Source organism: Mandrillus leucophaeus, unplaced genomic scaffold (assembly GCF_000951045.1).
Source record: "Mandrillus leucophaeus isolate KB7577 unplaced genomic scaffold, Mleu.le_1.0 Scaffold980, whole genome shotgun sequence".
In the NCBI taxonomy this organism is placed as follows: Eukaryota; Metazoa; Chordata; class Mammalia; order Primates; family Cercopithecidae; genus Mandrillus; species Mandrillus leucophaeus.
The window spans coordinates 321,189-338,850 of record NW_012110697.1 but is presented as its reverse complement, the minus strand read 5'-3'; the positions used below and the strand labels follow the sequence as shown (position 1 = coordinate 338,850).

General features: G+C 45.9%; 1 protein-coding gene across 1 annotated transcript in view; it reads right to left on the bottom strand.

Moving 5' to 3' along the window:
- NFATC4 (nuclear factor of activated T-cells, cytoplasmic, calcineurin-dependent 4) overlaps window positions 1-1,756 on the bottom strand; it is an 11,175-nt gene extending 9,419 nt beyond the window's left edge. Inside the window, 3 exon segments of the mRNA XM_011971010.1 lie at window positions 242-370; window positions 1,459-1,545; window positions 1,548-1,756. Coding sequence (XP_011826400.1) covers window positions 242-370; window positions 1,459-1,545; window positions 1,548-1,710 — 379 coding nt within the window. The 5' untranslated portion in view covers window positions 1,711-1,756.
- Window positions 1,757-17,662: the final 15,906 nt, after the last annotated feature.

The window sequence follows — 17,662 nt, the reverse complement described above, 5'->3', positions numbered from 1 at the left end:
AGCCGGGAGGCGGCGCACAGCCAACGGCACCCCCACCCCCACCCCAGTCACGACCTAAAAAGGAGAAAGTGGTGCCCGGGCCCCCAGCCTCACTTCCGCAGGCCAACAAGCTGCCCCGAATCCCTTCGACCTCTGACTCCCTCACCCCCCACCCTAGGCTCGCTGCCTTAAATTCCCCAGACTCAGGATCCCCAGCCCTCCTCTCACTGACCCCAAGACCCCTTCCCAGCCCCGGACTAACCTTCCCCCAATCCCCCCGCGCCCAGCGGGGGGGCCTCCTTTTCCTCCCCGAACACCAGCTTAAATTCCAGCTCCTCATCCTCGCAGCTGGCCGCCCCCATGGATCCGGCAGGAGCCCCCAGGTCCCGGCCTGGGTGGGAGGGGGGAGCTCAGGAGGCTGCTGTATCTTCACCCGGGTGGCTCCCTCCCTCCCTTTCTCTGAGAAGCCCCCTCCTCCGTCGCTGCCGCCTCCCTCCAGAAGCCCCCTCGTTATTATAGAAACTTTTCCAAACTTTTTTCCCCCAAACTTCTTCAAAGCGGCCCCCCCCCAGCCTGTCCCTGATTGGCTGCCGGGGATGCTCCAGCCCCTCCTCCAGGGATGAGATGGGAAAACCACGCGCCCCTCGTCCTCCCCCACCCTCCCTCCCTCTGTCTTCTCTTCAGTCCCTCCCCCTCAAAAAAAAAAAAAAAAAACTGAATTGGAAAACGGTCCTTCAAGAGTGATACTAATGTTGCCTATTGGTCCGCCGTTGTGACAATCATTTCCTTCAGGGAGCCCAGCCCCCACCTCCCATAGTCTCAGTTCAAGGTTCTGGGTCCGAGAGCTTTAAAGGGGCCACATCCTGGGCCCCCAGGGTAGAGAGCCCACGGAAGACCCTTTTTTAAGTTCTGAAGACTGTGTAGATAGCACCTAGCAAGGCGGAACCACTTATCCTCCCCTTTCCCTCCAAGCCTGGCGCCAGGAGGGTCCTGGGGCAGAGTGGCACCGAGCTGCTCGGAAGAAGAAAAGGCTATTCTTCCAGGTCCCTTGCCTGGGGCTACTCTGCCCGGACCTTCTGGAAGTCTTTTGCCCTGCCGAATCAGTGCCTCCATTAGCCATTCCTCAACGACCCCCAAAGATGAAGAACCCTTAGCCAGCCTGGATGCCTCTGGGAGCAGTCCGAGCCAAAGAGTCTTTGAGAACTGTCCCTAGGCCCACAGCCCTTGATGGGCGTAGATCCAGGCCAGGCTTTGCCACTGCCCTTGTCCCAGCCACCCAGAGGGGCCATGAATTAGCCTCCACGGGAAGTTGGTTCCCTCCTCCCTAGAACTGTAGTTTGGAATGAATCTCTGACCCGATAGCATCCCACTCCGGCTCTTCTAAAAATCCTTGCCAGGTTTACTAGGGGCTTGAAACCTCGGGACCCTGTGGGCGCCCCCCTCCCCCGCTGCCCCCGCCCCGGGCTGGACACCTGTCACCTGGGCTGGAGGAGGAAGGAAGACCCGGACTGGAGTTTCCGGGAAAGTCAGGCTTGGAGAGGCCTGGGTTGTGTGAGAGGGAGTTAGGAGATTCGTGACTCGGTGGGAGATACTGGCAAGGCTGGTGGGTAGGAGGGATGGGAGGGTGGTTATCATTTTCTCCCACACAGTTTTAAACCTCTCTGAGAGGCCGCAGCATCTCCAGTCTCTAAATCCCTCCGGTTCAGGGCCGCACCCCCAACCCCGCCCCATCCCAGCAACAAAACGGTTAAGCTACGGCCCCGGGTCAGACGTTTACAAACACTCAGAAGCCGGGCGGGGACCGCGCCCGTTACTCTAATGAGAAACAGGCTCTACGGGACTGGGGAAAGAAGGGAGGGCTCGCCCGACGGGCCGGAGCTCTGCTGCAGCCGAGGCGGCTTCCCTTCCTCCCCTCGGTCCTCCCTCGGGCCCGCCCAGGGGACCCCCCCAACCCCCGGGGACCCCAGTGACGTGCGGAGCTGCCCCGGCTCCGAGCCCAGGGCCGCAACACAGGAGGGGCGGGGAGAAGAGGCCAGGCCGGCGGGGAGAGAAGAATGTTCCGAGGCCGAGCGGGAGGCGGCCTGGTTTGATTTTCTTCTTCTTTTTTTTTTTTTTTTTTTCCTTTGGTTGGTCTCCTCAGGTTACACTTCCCTTCCAGCTTCATCTCGGAAATAAAGGAAGGAGAAACACACAGGGAGGGAGGACAAGGAACACCTCGACCCATCAACCAGCCTGTACCTAAGAGGACAAGGGAGGTGGGAAGCGGAGGCGAGAAAGGCAGGGATAGAGACCCCGAGACCCAGCCCCTGTTCCCCCAGACTCTGCCCCTCCCCGGGCCCCCTCACTGCCCGCACAGCACATGCAGACGCGCACATTCTTTTCAAATGTCATATTTCCTTTGATCCTGGGCAGCGTTTCTCCATGTGTCTGGCTCAGCTCCTGCCCAGTCAGCCGCCTTCCCCTCTCACCCCCCTTTGTTTTCCTGGAGAACCCTCCTCCTCCTAGCATCTGGAAGGCCCTGAGGGCTGGCGTCGGCCCTGGTTCCCCTGATGACTCTGGCCTCTCCTCCCAGTGACTCAATTTCCCCTCCATGGGTGTTGGGGGTAGGGAAGGAAGGCGTAGAGGGGAGAGTGGTTGAGATTGCTCAGAGTGCCAAGCTTTTTGAGGCGGTGGGCGGGGGACATCCCCTTGACTCTGAAAACCCTCCAATCTGTCTCGGCTGCGGCAGAGAGATGGAACTTATGACTTCTGAAATGTTCGGCCTGGTGTTGGAGCCTGGGCAACAGCGGGTAGTTGCAGAGTTAGGTTGCCCTGCACTTCTGCCCCCTGGCGACCACAAAGACCCAGCCGCCCTTCCTCGGTTCGCGGTTTCTTGCGCCGCCTGGCCTGGGTCTTAGCTCCGCTGCCTCCTAGCGCACATACGGGAGCACAGCTCGGCTTTCTTACCTTGGTTGGTGGCTTCTGCTCTGCACTTTAACAAGCATCATTCAACTGCCTTGGAGGTGGACGTTATTTATTTCTTTTTTTAATTACACAAGATGCAGTCTTCTCTTTTTCCCCAGAGGTCTAAATAAAGCTAACTAATATGCATTCTTCTTGTAAACAATCCAAGCTATACAAAAATATGTAGTAAACCGTGATGGTCCACCATTTTCTATGCCTTTATTAACATGTACACACACACACACACATGCTCTTTTTATGCGCGTGACAAACATTTTTCTTGCTTTTTTTTTTCCAGTTATCAAACGGTTTGAAGATCCTTTCGCATAGTACCACCTGAAAATAATGATGAAAATGCCCACCTCTTCAGTAGATAAAGTGACTTTTACAAATCAGGTAACAGAGTTGATTTGGAACCCAGGCCTGCCAGGTCCTTGTCAAGTTTACTAATTCATTCCATCACATTTTACACAGGAATCTGTCTTAGGCTTGGCTCCTCCAGTAAGTAGAGCCTGAGACAAGAACAGGATGTAGGTAGTTTATAGTGAAAATCAATCACAAGGAACAGAAAGAGAAGAATGGAAAAAGTGAAACTGGAAAGAAGAAAAGCCAATCCAAGGGTGTGCTACAGAACAGGTCACCACTCTGAGCAACTGGAATATTATCCTACTGAGACCGTCTATGGAGCCATAGAGAATGTAATAGAAGAGAAGAGGCCAGCCTTGTCTCTACTAAAAATAATTTTAAAAGGCCAGGCACAGTGGCTCACCCCTGTAATCCCAGCACTTTGAGAGGCCAAGGCATGTGGATGGCCTGAGGTCATAGACACAGATATGCTACATACTATACTATATAGCATATACACAGATATACTACATATATATGTATATGTATACATATATATCTGTACATATGTATATATGTATACACAGATATACATATATATAAAGTATATATACACCGTGTGTGTATATATATACAGTCATACAGTATATATGTATACACAGTATATACACAGTGTGTATATAGAGTATATATGTATACACAGTATATATATATACACACACACAAAATTTCTTTACTGTGTGTATATACACATATGCACACACAGAAAGGGAAAAGCAATGGGTTAATAATTTCAAATATATTAACATACTTTTGGGGATTTTTTTTTGAGATGGAGTTTGCCTTTGTTGCCCAGGCTGGAGTGCAGTGGCATGATCTCGGCTCACTGCAACCTCTGCCTCCCAGGTTCAAGTGATTCTCCTGCCTCAGCCTCCCAAGTAGCTGGGATTAAGGCATCTGTAATCCTACGCCCGGCTAATTTTTGTATTTTTAGTAGAGATAGGGTTTCAGCATGTTGTCCAGGCTGGTTTCAAACTCCTGACTTCAAGTGATCCACTTGCCTCGGCCTCCCAAAGTGCTGGGATTACAGGTGTGAGCCACTGAGCCCAGCCAACTTTTTGTTTTTAAAAAAGGAAAGACGTATCTTATATTGTTTGATCACAGGGATGAAAAATAGCATTACAAATTCTGTTTTGAGTCTTAACTTTTACAAAGTTGTCGATGACCTTATCAAAATTGATCTTTAGCACTTTGGGAGGCCAAGGGCAGATCAACTTGAGGCCAGGAGTTCAAGACCAGCCTGGCCAACATGGTAAAACCTTGTCTCTACTAAAAATACAAAAAATTAGCTAGGCATGGTGGCACATGCCTGAAATTTCAGCTACTAAGGAGGTTGAGACACGAGAATTGCTTGAGCCTGGGTGGTGGAGGTTGCAGTTAACTGAGATTGCACCACAGCACTCCCACCTGGGAGACAGAGCAAGACTGTCACAAAAAAAGATCTTCATGTATATATCTTCAGTAGACCGTATAGACAGATTTATGGATCTCTCTCACTCCTAGTTGATCAAAGAAAACTTAGTAATTTTAATTTTTACCGAGATACCTTTCACACACCATAAAATTGACTCTTAAGTATACAATTCAGTGGGTTTTAGTATATTCACCAAGTTGTGCAATCATCACCATATCTAATTCTAAGACATTTTCATCATCCCAAAAGGAAATCTTATACCTATTAGTTAGTAGTCACTCTGCATTCTCCCTTTCCTCCAGCCCCTAAAAACCACAAATCTACTTTCTGTCTCTATGGATTTGCCTGTTCTCGACATTTCATGTAAGTGGAATTATACAATATGTGGCCTTTTGTGTCTGGCTTCTTTCACTTAGCATAATGTTTCCAAGGTTCATCCATATTGTTTTATGTATCAGTACTTTATTCCTTTTTATGGCTGAAAGCCAATTTTAATTTCAAAAATTTTTTCCCATGAAGTAACAGATATATAATTTTCTAGAAAAAAAAAATATACATATATATATATATATTTTGAGACAACATCTTGTTCTGTGGCCCGGGTTGGAGTGCAGTGACACAATTATAGCTCACTGTAATCAAGTGATCCTCCTGCCTCAGCCTTTTGAGAAACTAGGACTACAGGTGTGTCTTAATTTTTGTTGAGTCAGTCTCCCTGTACTGCCCAGGCTGTCTTGAACTCTGGCCTCAAGCAATCCTCTGGCTTCAGCCTCCCAAAGTGCTGGGATTACATGTGTGAGCCACTGTGCCTGGCCTTAGGGGAAAAAAAATCTTAAACCTAAGGATAAGATTGATGAGATTCATAAAAGCCCCATTTCACAATAAATTTCAGAAATTGCAATGTGTCTTTGTTTCTCCAGGATTGAAGCTAATAGCTTTCAAGTGTCTCAGTTGAAATATTTTAAACACAAACATTCCAAATTATCACATAATGTATTATTTATTACTTCATAACATATCACTTCCAAAACTTTATAGTTTTAAGCCACAAAGATCATTGTCTCTCGTGGTTTCTCTGAGTAAAAAATACAGACGGTGCAGTGAGCAAGGCTTCTATCTGCTCAGCAATGTCTGGTGGAGAACTTGAAGGCTGGGAGCTAGTATCACCATGTCTAGCAGTTGATGCTGTTGACTGAGACTTCGGCTAGGGCAACTGGCTGTACCATGTACACATGACTGCTCCATGAGGCTTGGGCTTCCTCACAACATGGCAAGTATCAACAGAAAGAGAGAGAGCTCCAAGCAGAATCTACCTCCTTTTTATGACCTAGCCTTGAAAGTCATATAGCTGGACTCCATTGGTCAGACAGTCACAGCCCCCAGCCAGAATGGAGGGGTGAGAACATACACTCCCACCTCCAGGTGGAAGCAGTATCAGATATACTGTAAGAAGAGCATGGAGAATGGGGTATACACTTGTGACCATCTTTGGGAAACACCATCTATCACAGTCTGCCCTCTGGTCAGAACAGTTCACATTCCTCCCATACTCAGCCCCACCCTACGAGACCCTGAAGCCTCATCCCATTGTGATACCAAACTCAGGCTCAAAAATCTAGATCTCATCACATAGATCCTGGAACTCAAGTGTGAACAAGTGCTGTATAACAAATCACCCCCAAAATTTAGTGGCTCCATTAAGATACATACTATCTAATTGAGAGATAAGACATAGACACATGAAAAGTTTTATGATAATAAAAGAGTTTAACAAAAATAAGTCAAGAGATGTAACAGAGCAATTCTATCAATAGGAGATGTTTGCTTGGAAGCAACACAAACTGACTTCTTGTAACTTAAGCAAAAGAGGAATATTATGAAGGCAGACCTCACAGAACCAAAGAAAAGGAGAATCAGTCGGGCTTCAGGACGAATGAGAACCAGAGTGGTTCTAGGGAACTAGTCAGCAGGACCTGATGCACAGCCTTTGCATGGTACTGGGCTTTTTCAGTTCCTGGTAGGTACCAAGTTCTTCCTGCTTCCATTACTTAGCAGATGCTGTTTTTCCTGCTCAGATCTCTCTTTCTACACAACCCCCTTTGCCTGACTACCTTTTACTCATCTCTGTATCTCAACTACCATCTCAGATCTTCATAACACACATCCCGATTATAATAAGATAACTGCATAGGCTGAGCACGGTGGCTCACACCTGTAATCGCAGAACTTTGGTAGCCTGAGACAGGCAGATCACTTGAGCCCAGGAGTTTGAGACCAGCCTGGGCAACGTGGTGAAACTCCATCTCTACAAAAAATATAAAAATTAGCCAGGCGTGGTGGTGCACACATGTAGTCCCAGCTACTTGGGAAGTTGAGGCAGGTGATCACTTGAGCCCAGGAGGCAGAGGTTACAGTGAGCTGAGGTCACGCCATTGCACTCCAGCCTGGGTAACAGAGTGAGCCTCTGTCTCAAAACAAACAAACAAATAAATAAATAACTGTGTACTTATTTAATGTCTGAGTACCCAACTAGAGTGTAAATTCTCTAATGAGAGGTACCTTGTCTTATTTCTCTACCTACATCTTTACTTTTTGATTGATCTAATTAGCAAATACTTGTAGAAATAAATGAAAGCTAACCAATGAAAACAGGCAAATACTATTTATTCAGAGCTCTCTATCACAAGTGAGTCAGCCACCATCACTTGCATTTTGGCAGCGACTCAAAAGCATGCAGAGGAGCAGGAAAACTTTACAGTGGACAAAGGGAAGGCTTCGGGTATTCCCTGAGTGGAGGCTGTGGCATGGGGAAGCCATGGGTGGCCTAACTAGAAGTGGAGCATCATTTCATCCGCAAAATGGAGTAAAGAAAAAAATATTAGAAGTGATGCATCATACATGATGGGTTAGGGATGCATGGCTGTCTGTTGTTAATCAAGTCCTGGCTGTTTCCAGCAGGTTTTTGAAAGGGTTATTGTTTGGATTCCTGGGCTGGTTGCTAGAGATAGTGATCTGATTTTTCACAAGTCTGATTTTTTTTTTTTTTTTTTTTGAGACAGAGTCTCGCTTTGTCACCCAGGCTGGATTGCAGTGGCACAATCTTGGCTCACTGCAACCTCCGCCTCCTGAGTTCAAGCAATTCTCCTGTTTCAGCCTCCTGAGTAGCTGGGACTACAGGTGCATGCCACCACTCCCGGCTAATTTTTTGTATTTTTAGTAGAGTCAGGGTTTCACCATGTTGGCCAGGCTGGTCTCAAACTCCTGACTTCAGGTGATCTGCCCACCTCGACCTCCCAAAGGGCAGGGATTACAGGCATGACTTTTAGTCAGCTGGTTTCCTGGGCTGGTAAAGATAGATAATGGGTTAGTTTCTTGGACTAATTGCGGCAGATTGTGGGTCAGGATTCTGTTTTTATATATGGCCATTTTCCATTTGTATATTCAGTCTCTGACATTTATTGAACATCTATTATGTGCCATACACCATGCTAGGCTCTGGGATACAAAGATTGATAAAGATCATGATTGACTGATTGAAAAGTTGATAAGAGATGGTGTTGAAATAACTAGATGCATCCATTAGAATAGACTTGGCTAGGTAATGAGATAAAAACCTGAAATTTCAGTAGCTTAAATGAGGTAGTTTTGTTCTCATTCATGTAAAGGCTCTGTAGCTCAGCACTCAAGGCCTAGGATGGTGGCTCCACAACCAACAGGCCCCCAGGCTCCTCCTGTCTTACTGCTGCACCATCCTTAGCATCCCACTGCACGGGAGATGACCACTTACGGTGCAGCCCTCACATCCTTGTTTAAACGAACAAGCAGAGAAAAAGCAGAAAAATGCAAACTCTCTTCCCCCACACACCATTTATATTTACTATCAATTGGCCAGAAGTTAGTCACATGGCCACATATAGCTGCAATAGAGGCTAGAAAATGTATTTATTCCAAGTGAACATATGTCTGGCTAAAAAATGACAGGTTCTATTACTAAGGAAGATGGGGAGAAAGGTTGTTGGACTCAACTAGCAGCCTCTGCAAACTAGATAAGTGGGGTTTGGGGATTACCCATAGATTCCAGTTACCAATGTTTTCTCTTGTCTCTTTCTTCTACTATAGGATATTCTTTTTTCTTCTTCTTCTTCTTTTTAATAATTTTAATGTTTATTTTAGATTTAGGAAATACATGTGCAGGCTTGTTTTTTTTTTTTTTTTTTAGACGGAGTCTCACTCTGTCACCCAGGCTGGAGTGCAGTGGCCGGATCTCAGCTCACTGCACGCTCCGCCTCCCGGGTTCATGCCATTCTCCTGCCTCAGCCTCCCGAGCAGCTGGGACTACAGGCGCCCACCACCTCGCCCGGCTAGTTTTTTTTTTTTTTGTATTTTCTTAGTAGAGACGGGGTTTCACCGGGTTAGCCAGGATGGTCTCGATCTCCTGACCTCGTGATCCGCCTGTCTCGGCCTCCCAAAGTGCTGGGATTACAGGCTTGAGCCACCGCGCCGGGCCATGTGTAGGCTTGTTACATGTACTACAGGATATTCTTGACCCACTAAGTAATTACCCTCATTATGTATTATACAGAACAAAGCAAGTTCTTTTCAAAGTTAAAAAGAAACAGCTCTGTGAGATTCGCTGTTATTCTATTTTAAAGATGTTGTTTATCATTATCTATGGCAACTACTCAGAGTGCTCACTCTGTGATTAGGGACACTTTTTCTCTTAGGTCTTAGTGTCAACAATAACTATGCTTCTCCTGGATCATCAGGCAAAAGGCAAGACCATTGAGTTTTTTTATTTTTATTATTTATTTATTTATTTATTTATTTATTTTGGAGATGGAGTCTCACTCTGTGGCCCAGGCTGGAGTACGTTGGTGCGATCTTGGCTCACCGCAACCTCTGCCTCGCAGGTTCAAACGATTTTCCTGCCTCAGTCTCCCAAGTTGCTGGGATTACAGGTGTGTGCCACCATGCCCAGCTAATTTTTTTATTTTTAGTAGAGCTGAGGTTTTGCCATTTTGGCCAGGCTGGTCTCGAACTCCTGACCTCAAGTGATCCGCCCTCCTCGGCCTCCTAAAGTGCTGGGATTACAAGTGTGAGCCACCACACCTGGCCCCACTGAGACTTTTAAAAGGGCAGATGTTGAGCTTTGCTGTGGGCCAAGCACTTGAAATATACATTGCATTGTAGACCATCAGTGTAATTAATTTGGTCCACTCTAAAATTATGTTCTGTCTTTTTGGATAAAATCCATGATCCAATTAGATTCATGACCTCGTACATTCATGTTCATGGTCATATAGAAGTCTCCAGACTTTGCCTTAGAAAATTCCCACTCGTTCTGGGCATCATTCCTGTTTATTTTGATGTTTTTGCTTCGTACCTTCTACTTCATCCTAGTCAGAGGATGAGTCTAAGGAATTGAGCTATAATAGCAAAGCAGATTTTGCTTTCTCCTCTGCAAGAAGAAAACAGTGAAAATTGTTTCAACGGGGACTATGTTTATTGTCTCACTCTGTTGCCCAGGCTGGAGCGCAGTGGCACGATCTCGGCTCACTGTAACCTCTGCCTCCCGGGTTCAAGCAATTCTCTGCCTCAGCTTCCCAAGTAGCTGGGATTACAGGTGCCCACCACCATGCCTGGCTAATTTTTTGTATTTTCAGGAGAGACGGGGTTTCACCTCTTGGCCAGGCTGGTCTTGAACTCCTGACCTTGTGATCCACCCACCTCGGCCTCCCAAAGTGCTGGGATTACAGGCGTGAGCCCCGCGCCTGGCGCCAGATCATTATTCTTACCTTCACTGCAAAAAGCTGGTGAGGTTGTAAACTTCGCTGCAATTCAGCAACTTGCAAGATCAATTTCTTTTTCTTTTTCTTTTTTTTTTTTTTTTGAGACGGAGTCTGGCTGTGTCATCCAGGCTGGAGTGCAGTGGTACGATCTCGGCTCACTGCAGCCTCTGCCTCCTGGGTTCAAGCGATCCTCCTGCCTCAGCCTCCTGAGTAGCTGGGGTTACAGGCACCTGCCACCATGCCCAGCTGAATTTTGTATTTTTAATAGAGATGGGGTTTTGCCATGTTGGCCAGGCTGGTCTCAAACTCCTGACCTCAAGTGTTCCTCTTGCCTCAGCATCCCAAAGTGCTGGAATTGAGTATAAGATCAATTTCTGAATTCAGTTTTTAGCTGATATCTGCAGAGAGAAGGATGCCAGGCAATGGTGCTTTATTTTCTTCTGGGCTTTGAGGTGGATATTCTTTGTTTAATATTTTTATTCTCTCACCTTTAGCTCTCCAATGCCACTGGAAACAAAAATTCAACCCTAGAATCCCACATTCCTCATCATCTTTAAAGTGTTCTATAGGAAGTGCTACCTGGTCCTTCGGGATCTCATCTAGCTTTCCTTGATGGAATGTGGAAGGAGTCTCATTGGGCAAAAGCTCAGTCTTTCCCCCATATCCAATTCCAAATGCCCCATACATCCTCTGACATTTTGGTGCACACAGTCCTACCTATAAAGTGGCAAAATTGAGTAATCATTTAATTTACCATCAGGGAGATACTATACCAAGGTTAAATGTGCATTGCACTTTCATCTAGTGACTAATATATATGATTGTTTAACCAATGCCAGAATACGTGGTTCTAAGAAATAAGATTTGGCAGACAAAACAATGGCCCACCCCTAACCCCCAATTATTAGATATTCATGTTTTATTCCCCAAAAACCTATAAATATGTCATCTTACATGGCAAAAGGAACTTTGTAGATGTAATTAAGTTAAGGGCCTTGAGATGGGAGATTATCTTGAGTTATCTGGATGGGCCTAATATAATCACAAGTGTCCTAAAAAGTACAAGGGGAAACTGAGTGCTCATGTCTGTAATCCCAACTACTCAGGAGGTCAGGGCAGGAGGATTGCTTGGGACCAGGAGTTCAAGACCAGCCCAGTCAACATAGCATGACTTCATCTCTTTAAAAAAAAAAAAAAAAAAAAAAAAAAAAGACTGGGGACGGTGGCTCACACCTATAATCCCAGCCCTTTGGGAGGCCGAGGCAGGTGAATCATTTGAGGTCAGGAGATCAAGACCAGCCTGGGAAACATAGTGAAACCCCATCTCTACCCAAAATACAAAAATTAACCAGGCGTGGTGATGCGTGCCTATAGTCCCTGCTACCTGGGAGTCTGAGGCAAGAGAATCGCTTGAACCTGGGAGGCAGAAGCTGCAGTGAGCAGAGACCGTGCCACTGCGCTACAGCCTGGAGACTCCATCTCCAAAAAAAAGATAGTGAATGGGAGGCAACAGAAGAGAGTCAGGGGGAGCTGTGTCTGTGGGAAAAAAAAGTCACAGAGAGATGCAGAGTTGCTGGCTTTGAAAATCTAGGAAGAGGCCATGAGCCAAGGAATCTGGGTGGCTTCTAAGAGCTGGAAAGACAAGGAAACAGATTCTCGCCTAAAGCCTCCAGAAGGAACACAGCCCTGTCAATGCCTGTGAGGCCCAGTGAGGCCAGTGTTGAACTTCTGTCCTACAGAACTGTAAGATAATATATTTGTGTTGTTTTAAGCCACTAAGTTTGTGGTTATTTGTTACAGCAGCAATAGGAAAGGAATACACAAGAGGTGGTCTCATCTCTACAAATGCTCTCACTGACCCAATCTCCACAGTTTTGCTTCTAATCCCTATGACTCTCTAGAGATTTTACAATTCAAGGAATAACTGCTTCCACAGGGGACTCGAGAGTGGTTCCCCTACCACTGCCCCTTTTAGGCCTTGTGCCATTAAAGGATCCGGCAGGTCAGGTATGCTGGTGCATGCCTGTAATCCTAGCACTTTGTGAGGCTGAAGTGGGAGGATCATTTGAGCCCAGGAGTTCAAGACTAGCCCGGGCAACATAGTGAGACCCTGTCTCTACAAAATATTTTCTTTTTAAATTAGCCAGACCTGGTGGTACATGCCTGTAGTCCCAGCTACTTGGGAGGCTGAAGCAGAAGGATTGCCTAAGCCAGGAGGCTGAGGCTGCAGTGAGCCATGGTAATGCCACTACCCTCCAGCCTGGGCAACAGCAAGGCCCCATCTCAAAATAAATAAATAAATAAATAAATAAATAAATAAATAAATAAATAAATTTAATTAAATAATTAAGTAACTGACAAAACAACAAAAACAAAAATATATCATAGTATTGTATAGGTCTACTGTGATCTACCCCAACCATCATGGGGCAAAAAGGTTACTACTAAGCAGTAGAGCCCAAAAGGGTAAGCCTGAAACTCCAGGCACTCCCCTGAGTGCTTCCCACAATGCCCACTGCTGAGGGTTAGCAGAAGATTGCTACAGGCCTACATAGGAAGGACTATCAAGTGCTCAAAACACTCCAAAATGAAGGTGGGCCACCCTGCTAAGTACAACAACAACAAAACACAACAGCCAGCTAAGAGGCTGGTCAAAGACAAGGTATAAGATAACAAAACAGAAGCAAACTACCAGTTACCAACCTGTCCAATGGCTAACATGAGGGTGGTGTCTTTCGTTTTGTTTTCTGCTTGAGTGTCCAATGAATAAAACGTTACCTCCTTCCCTTACATTTCCTCTTCCTGCTTATTTATTTATTTATTGAGACAGAATCTCACTCTGTTGCCCCGGCTGGAGTACAGTGGCATAATCTTGGCTCACTGCAACCTCCACCTCCTGGGCTTAAGAAATCCTCCTACCTGGCCATCTGGAAAGCCTGCAATCCCAGCACTTTGGGAGGCTGAGGTGGGTGAATTACCTAAGGTCAGGAGTTTGAGACCAGCCTGGCCAACATGGTGAAACCCCGTCTCTACTAAAAATACAAAAATTAGCTGGATATGGTGGTGCATGCCTGTAATCCCTGAGGATTAGAGAATTGGGAGGCTGAGGCAGGAGAATTGCTTCAACCCAGGAGGCGGAGGTTGCAGTGAGCTGAGATCGCGCCATTGCACTCCAGCCTGGGTGACAGAGTGAGACTCTAACTCGAAAAAACAAAAAAGAAAGAAAGAAAAGAAAAGAAAAAAGAGAGAGGGAGATCCTCCCACCTCAGCCTCCTGAGTAGCTGGGATTACAGGTGTGTGCCACCATGCTGGGCTAATTTTTTTGTATGCTTTAGCAGAGACAGGGCTTCCCCATGTTGGCCAGGCTGGTCTCGAACTCCTGACCTCAGGTAATCCACCCACCTCAGCCTCCCAAAGTGCTGGGATTATAGGCATGAGCCACCACGCCCGGCCTCCTCTTCCTGTTTCAAATAGAAATAATCATAACTTTTGTTCTTTCTTCTATTTTCTCCCCATTATAAAGAGTTAATTAGTGTGGCTTCCTTAAAGAAAGGTAGATTCCCACAGAGATTCACATCATGTGAATTAATAGATAGAAAGGAAACTTACAAACTAAACAAGCAAAAGAGGTTATGTCTTTAAAACAAAATCATGTCACCCCTCAGAATGTAAACTAAGGGCAGAATCCATTTTTGATTCATCTGTGTCTTTCCCTATTGCATAACAGAGTGCCTTGCACTTTGCATGTGGTTAGTAAATATTTGCTGAATGAGGGAGGAGGGAAGGAGGAAGCAAGGAAGGAACGGAGGGAGGGAGGGAGTCTATTCCTCCTTTATAGCTCATATTAACATAGCTTCCTTCTCCCGCATGATTTGCCATCAGTGCAGCCTGTTGTCTTCTCTGCTCCATCCCTACTTCTCCCCAGGAACAATCTCAGCCTCTTACCTTGCCCCTTCTAATTGTGGATCCCTATTCTATTGGTGTAACTTCTTGTTTCTTCAAACCTTTCACTCAAAACTTTCTCCCTTTCACCTTACCTGAGACCTGGACATTCTCTCATAACCTTTGCACAGACAGGCCGTCCTTCCACATATCAGAGAAGAAAGTGGAGTTTTCCTCTCCATGGCCTCATAGCAGCTTTCAGAATCACTCTTGATCATTTTCACTTAGAAACTCCTCTGAAGGCTGTGCCATTCATTTCATTCACTCATGCCGCCCTGTCCCTATCTGAGTCATGGCCACCTGACAACCTAAAGGAATTCTCTGGTGGGCTTTGGCACCTGGCTCAGGGTGCCTCTCTTCCTCATCCCTACCAGCCACCTGGAGACTAAGGCTATTCCAATACTCCAGGTTATGTTCCTCAATCTAATGACCCTTACATCAATAATTTAAATACGCAACACACTGTCCACTTACCAGGGTTTAGGAATGCTCCATTCCCTACTACCAAACTCTGAAATTACACCTTTTTTTTTTTTTTTTTTTTTTTTTTAGATACAGTTTCACTTTGTCACCGAGGCTGGAGTGCAGTGGTGTGATCTCGGCTCACTGCAACCTCTGCCTCCTGGGTTCAAGCAATTCTCTACCTCAGCCTCCCGAGTGCTGGGATTACAGGCGTGTGCCACCACGCCCAGCTAATTTTGGTATTTTTAGTAGAGATGGGGTTTCACCATCTTGGCCAGGCTAGTCGTGAACTTCTGACCTCATGATCCACCCGCATCGGCCTCCCAAAGTCCTGAGATTACAGGAGTGAGCCACCATGCCCGGCCTTGAAATTCCCCTTTTTGGCCCAAACCTTGAGTTTCTGTGCCCTGCTCTCTCCTCCCCAATTCTGATTTCCATTACTTTGTTGTTCTCCTAGACTAACAACCCCCTATTCCAGCTTTAGTGCTCTCCCTGTCCAACCTGGGATCCACGTGAGCCATTTCAAAAGTGTTTTCACAAGCAATCAAGATTTCCTCAGCCCTTAACTTTCCATCACTTCCCAAACTGAGGTAAGCCAAGCATGCATTTCTCTGCCTCCTGGTCTGGAGAAAGTTTCACAATCATGATGATTGATTCCATAATAAATCACTGCTTTCTAACTTCAGCTGCACCCTCGCTGCTGCTCCACAAACATTTTATCCATCTGTAATTATCTCTATCTGACTTCACCATGATCAACTAATTTGCATCAGATCAACCCTCTGAGAGCAACTACAAAAGCTGGGTACAATTATTTAAAAATTTTTTATTTCAGCAGCTTTGGGGGTACAAGTGGTTTTTGGTTACATGAATGAATTGTATAATTGTGAAGTCTGAGATTTTAGTGCACCTGTCACCTAAATAGTGTACAATGTACCCAATATGTAGCTTTTTATTCCTTGTCCCCCTCCCACCCTTCCCACGTCTGAGTCTCCAAAATCCATTACACCACTCTGTATGCCTTTGCATAGCTGGGAACAAATTTTTAAAAATATGTTTGAAGACACTGGAAATTCATCAAGGCAGGAGGCTCTGAAGGGCCAAGGTCCCAGAAGAAAGGGAAGCATGTTGAGGCGAGGCCAACATTCTGCATGGTCTGTTCCCATGGGGGATATTTATTGACTTGTGAGAGGCAGCCAGACTCAGTAGGAGATAGTGCCTAAGAGATAGGAGGCTGAGAAGAACTTTCAGTAGTCTACAGTCCTGAGGAAACAAAAACTGGAATTTAGAGCCTGTTAAGGAGGAAGGGCCTGTTAAACAACACAGAATGTCATTAGGGTCCCTGAAGAACTATATTCTAGGACTAAAGCTGTATTGGTCAGGGTTTAATCAGGAGACAGAAACTACAGTCATTTGAAACGGGATCATTTAATATAAACAAGTATTGTGCTCACTTTGGCGACACACGTACTAAAATGATACAGAGAAGATTAGCATGGCCCCTGCACAAGGATGACATGCAAATTCATGGAGTGTCCCATATTTTTATTTGCAAAAATAAAATAAAGAAGCATTAACTCTAACAGGGTATTGGCATACTAAGGGATTAGCTAGTAAGAAGAAATGAGAATTCTAAAGGACACAGGAACAGCAAATATAAGAAAACCCCACTACTCCTAGGACTGAAATAGCTGTGAAGTTGGCCAAGCAGATGCCAAAGCAAGTTATTCATGGGGAGGTGCCTTAGCAGTTGCAACAGGCTGAGAAGCCACCCAGAAAGGTGCCAGGAAAACCTTTTGGCTGCTAGGCACTGCTGACCACTTTGCACTGCCTGATTGAGTGTACACTGAAGAAGTTGCACGTGCTGCCGGAGTAAGGCAAAGGAGCAAACCAAAACCAGGAAGATGGACTTCTTCCTCCTCCCGTGTTCCTCCAACACCCACTACTGACAGTGCTTAACACTATGCCAGCTGGCAAAAGAGATCGTTCTATTCCCTCTTATCTGCAGGGATATGCTCCACCCCCAGTGGAGACCCGAAACCACAGATAGCCCCAAACCCCAGCCAAAGAACGCCAAAGTTACATTTTCTTTTCTTTTATTAGACAGGGTCTCACTCTGCCACCCAGACTGGAGGGCAGTGGTGGGATCACAGCTCCTTGTAGCTTTGATCTCCTGGACTCAAGTGATCCTCCTACCTCAGCCTCCCAAGCAGCTGGGACTACAGGTGTATGCCACCACACCCAGCTAACACGTTTTCACTTAAAGTAGCACTTTATGGTTTCTTGTTGGCATATCCAAATTGCTAGCATCACTATTCTTTGCTTTGGGACCATTATTAGGTAAAATAAAGATTACTTGAACACAAGCACTGACATACCTGGTCACTTGATCTGATAACCAATATCACCACTAAGTGACTAACAGGCAGGTATTGTAGACAGCATGGATAATTCCCTTGATCGCTCTTTATACTTCACCTAACATCCATCTCTTTCCCTCCCTTCACTACTAAACCTCTTCACTTTTTATTTGTTTGTATCTATTTTTGCAGAATCAGTGTCTCCCTATGTGACCCAGGCTAGTCTTGAACTTCTGGGCTCAAGCAGTCTTCCTGCCTCAGCCTCCCAAAGTGCTGGAATTACAGTCATGAGCCACAGCACATGGCCTAAAGGTCACTTTTTTTTTCTTTTCTTTTCTGAGACAGAGTCTTGCTCTGTCGCCCAGTGG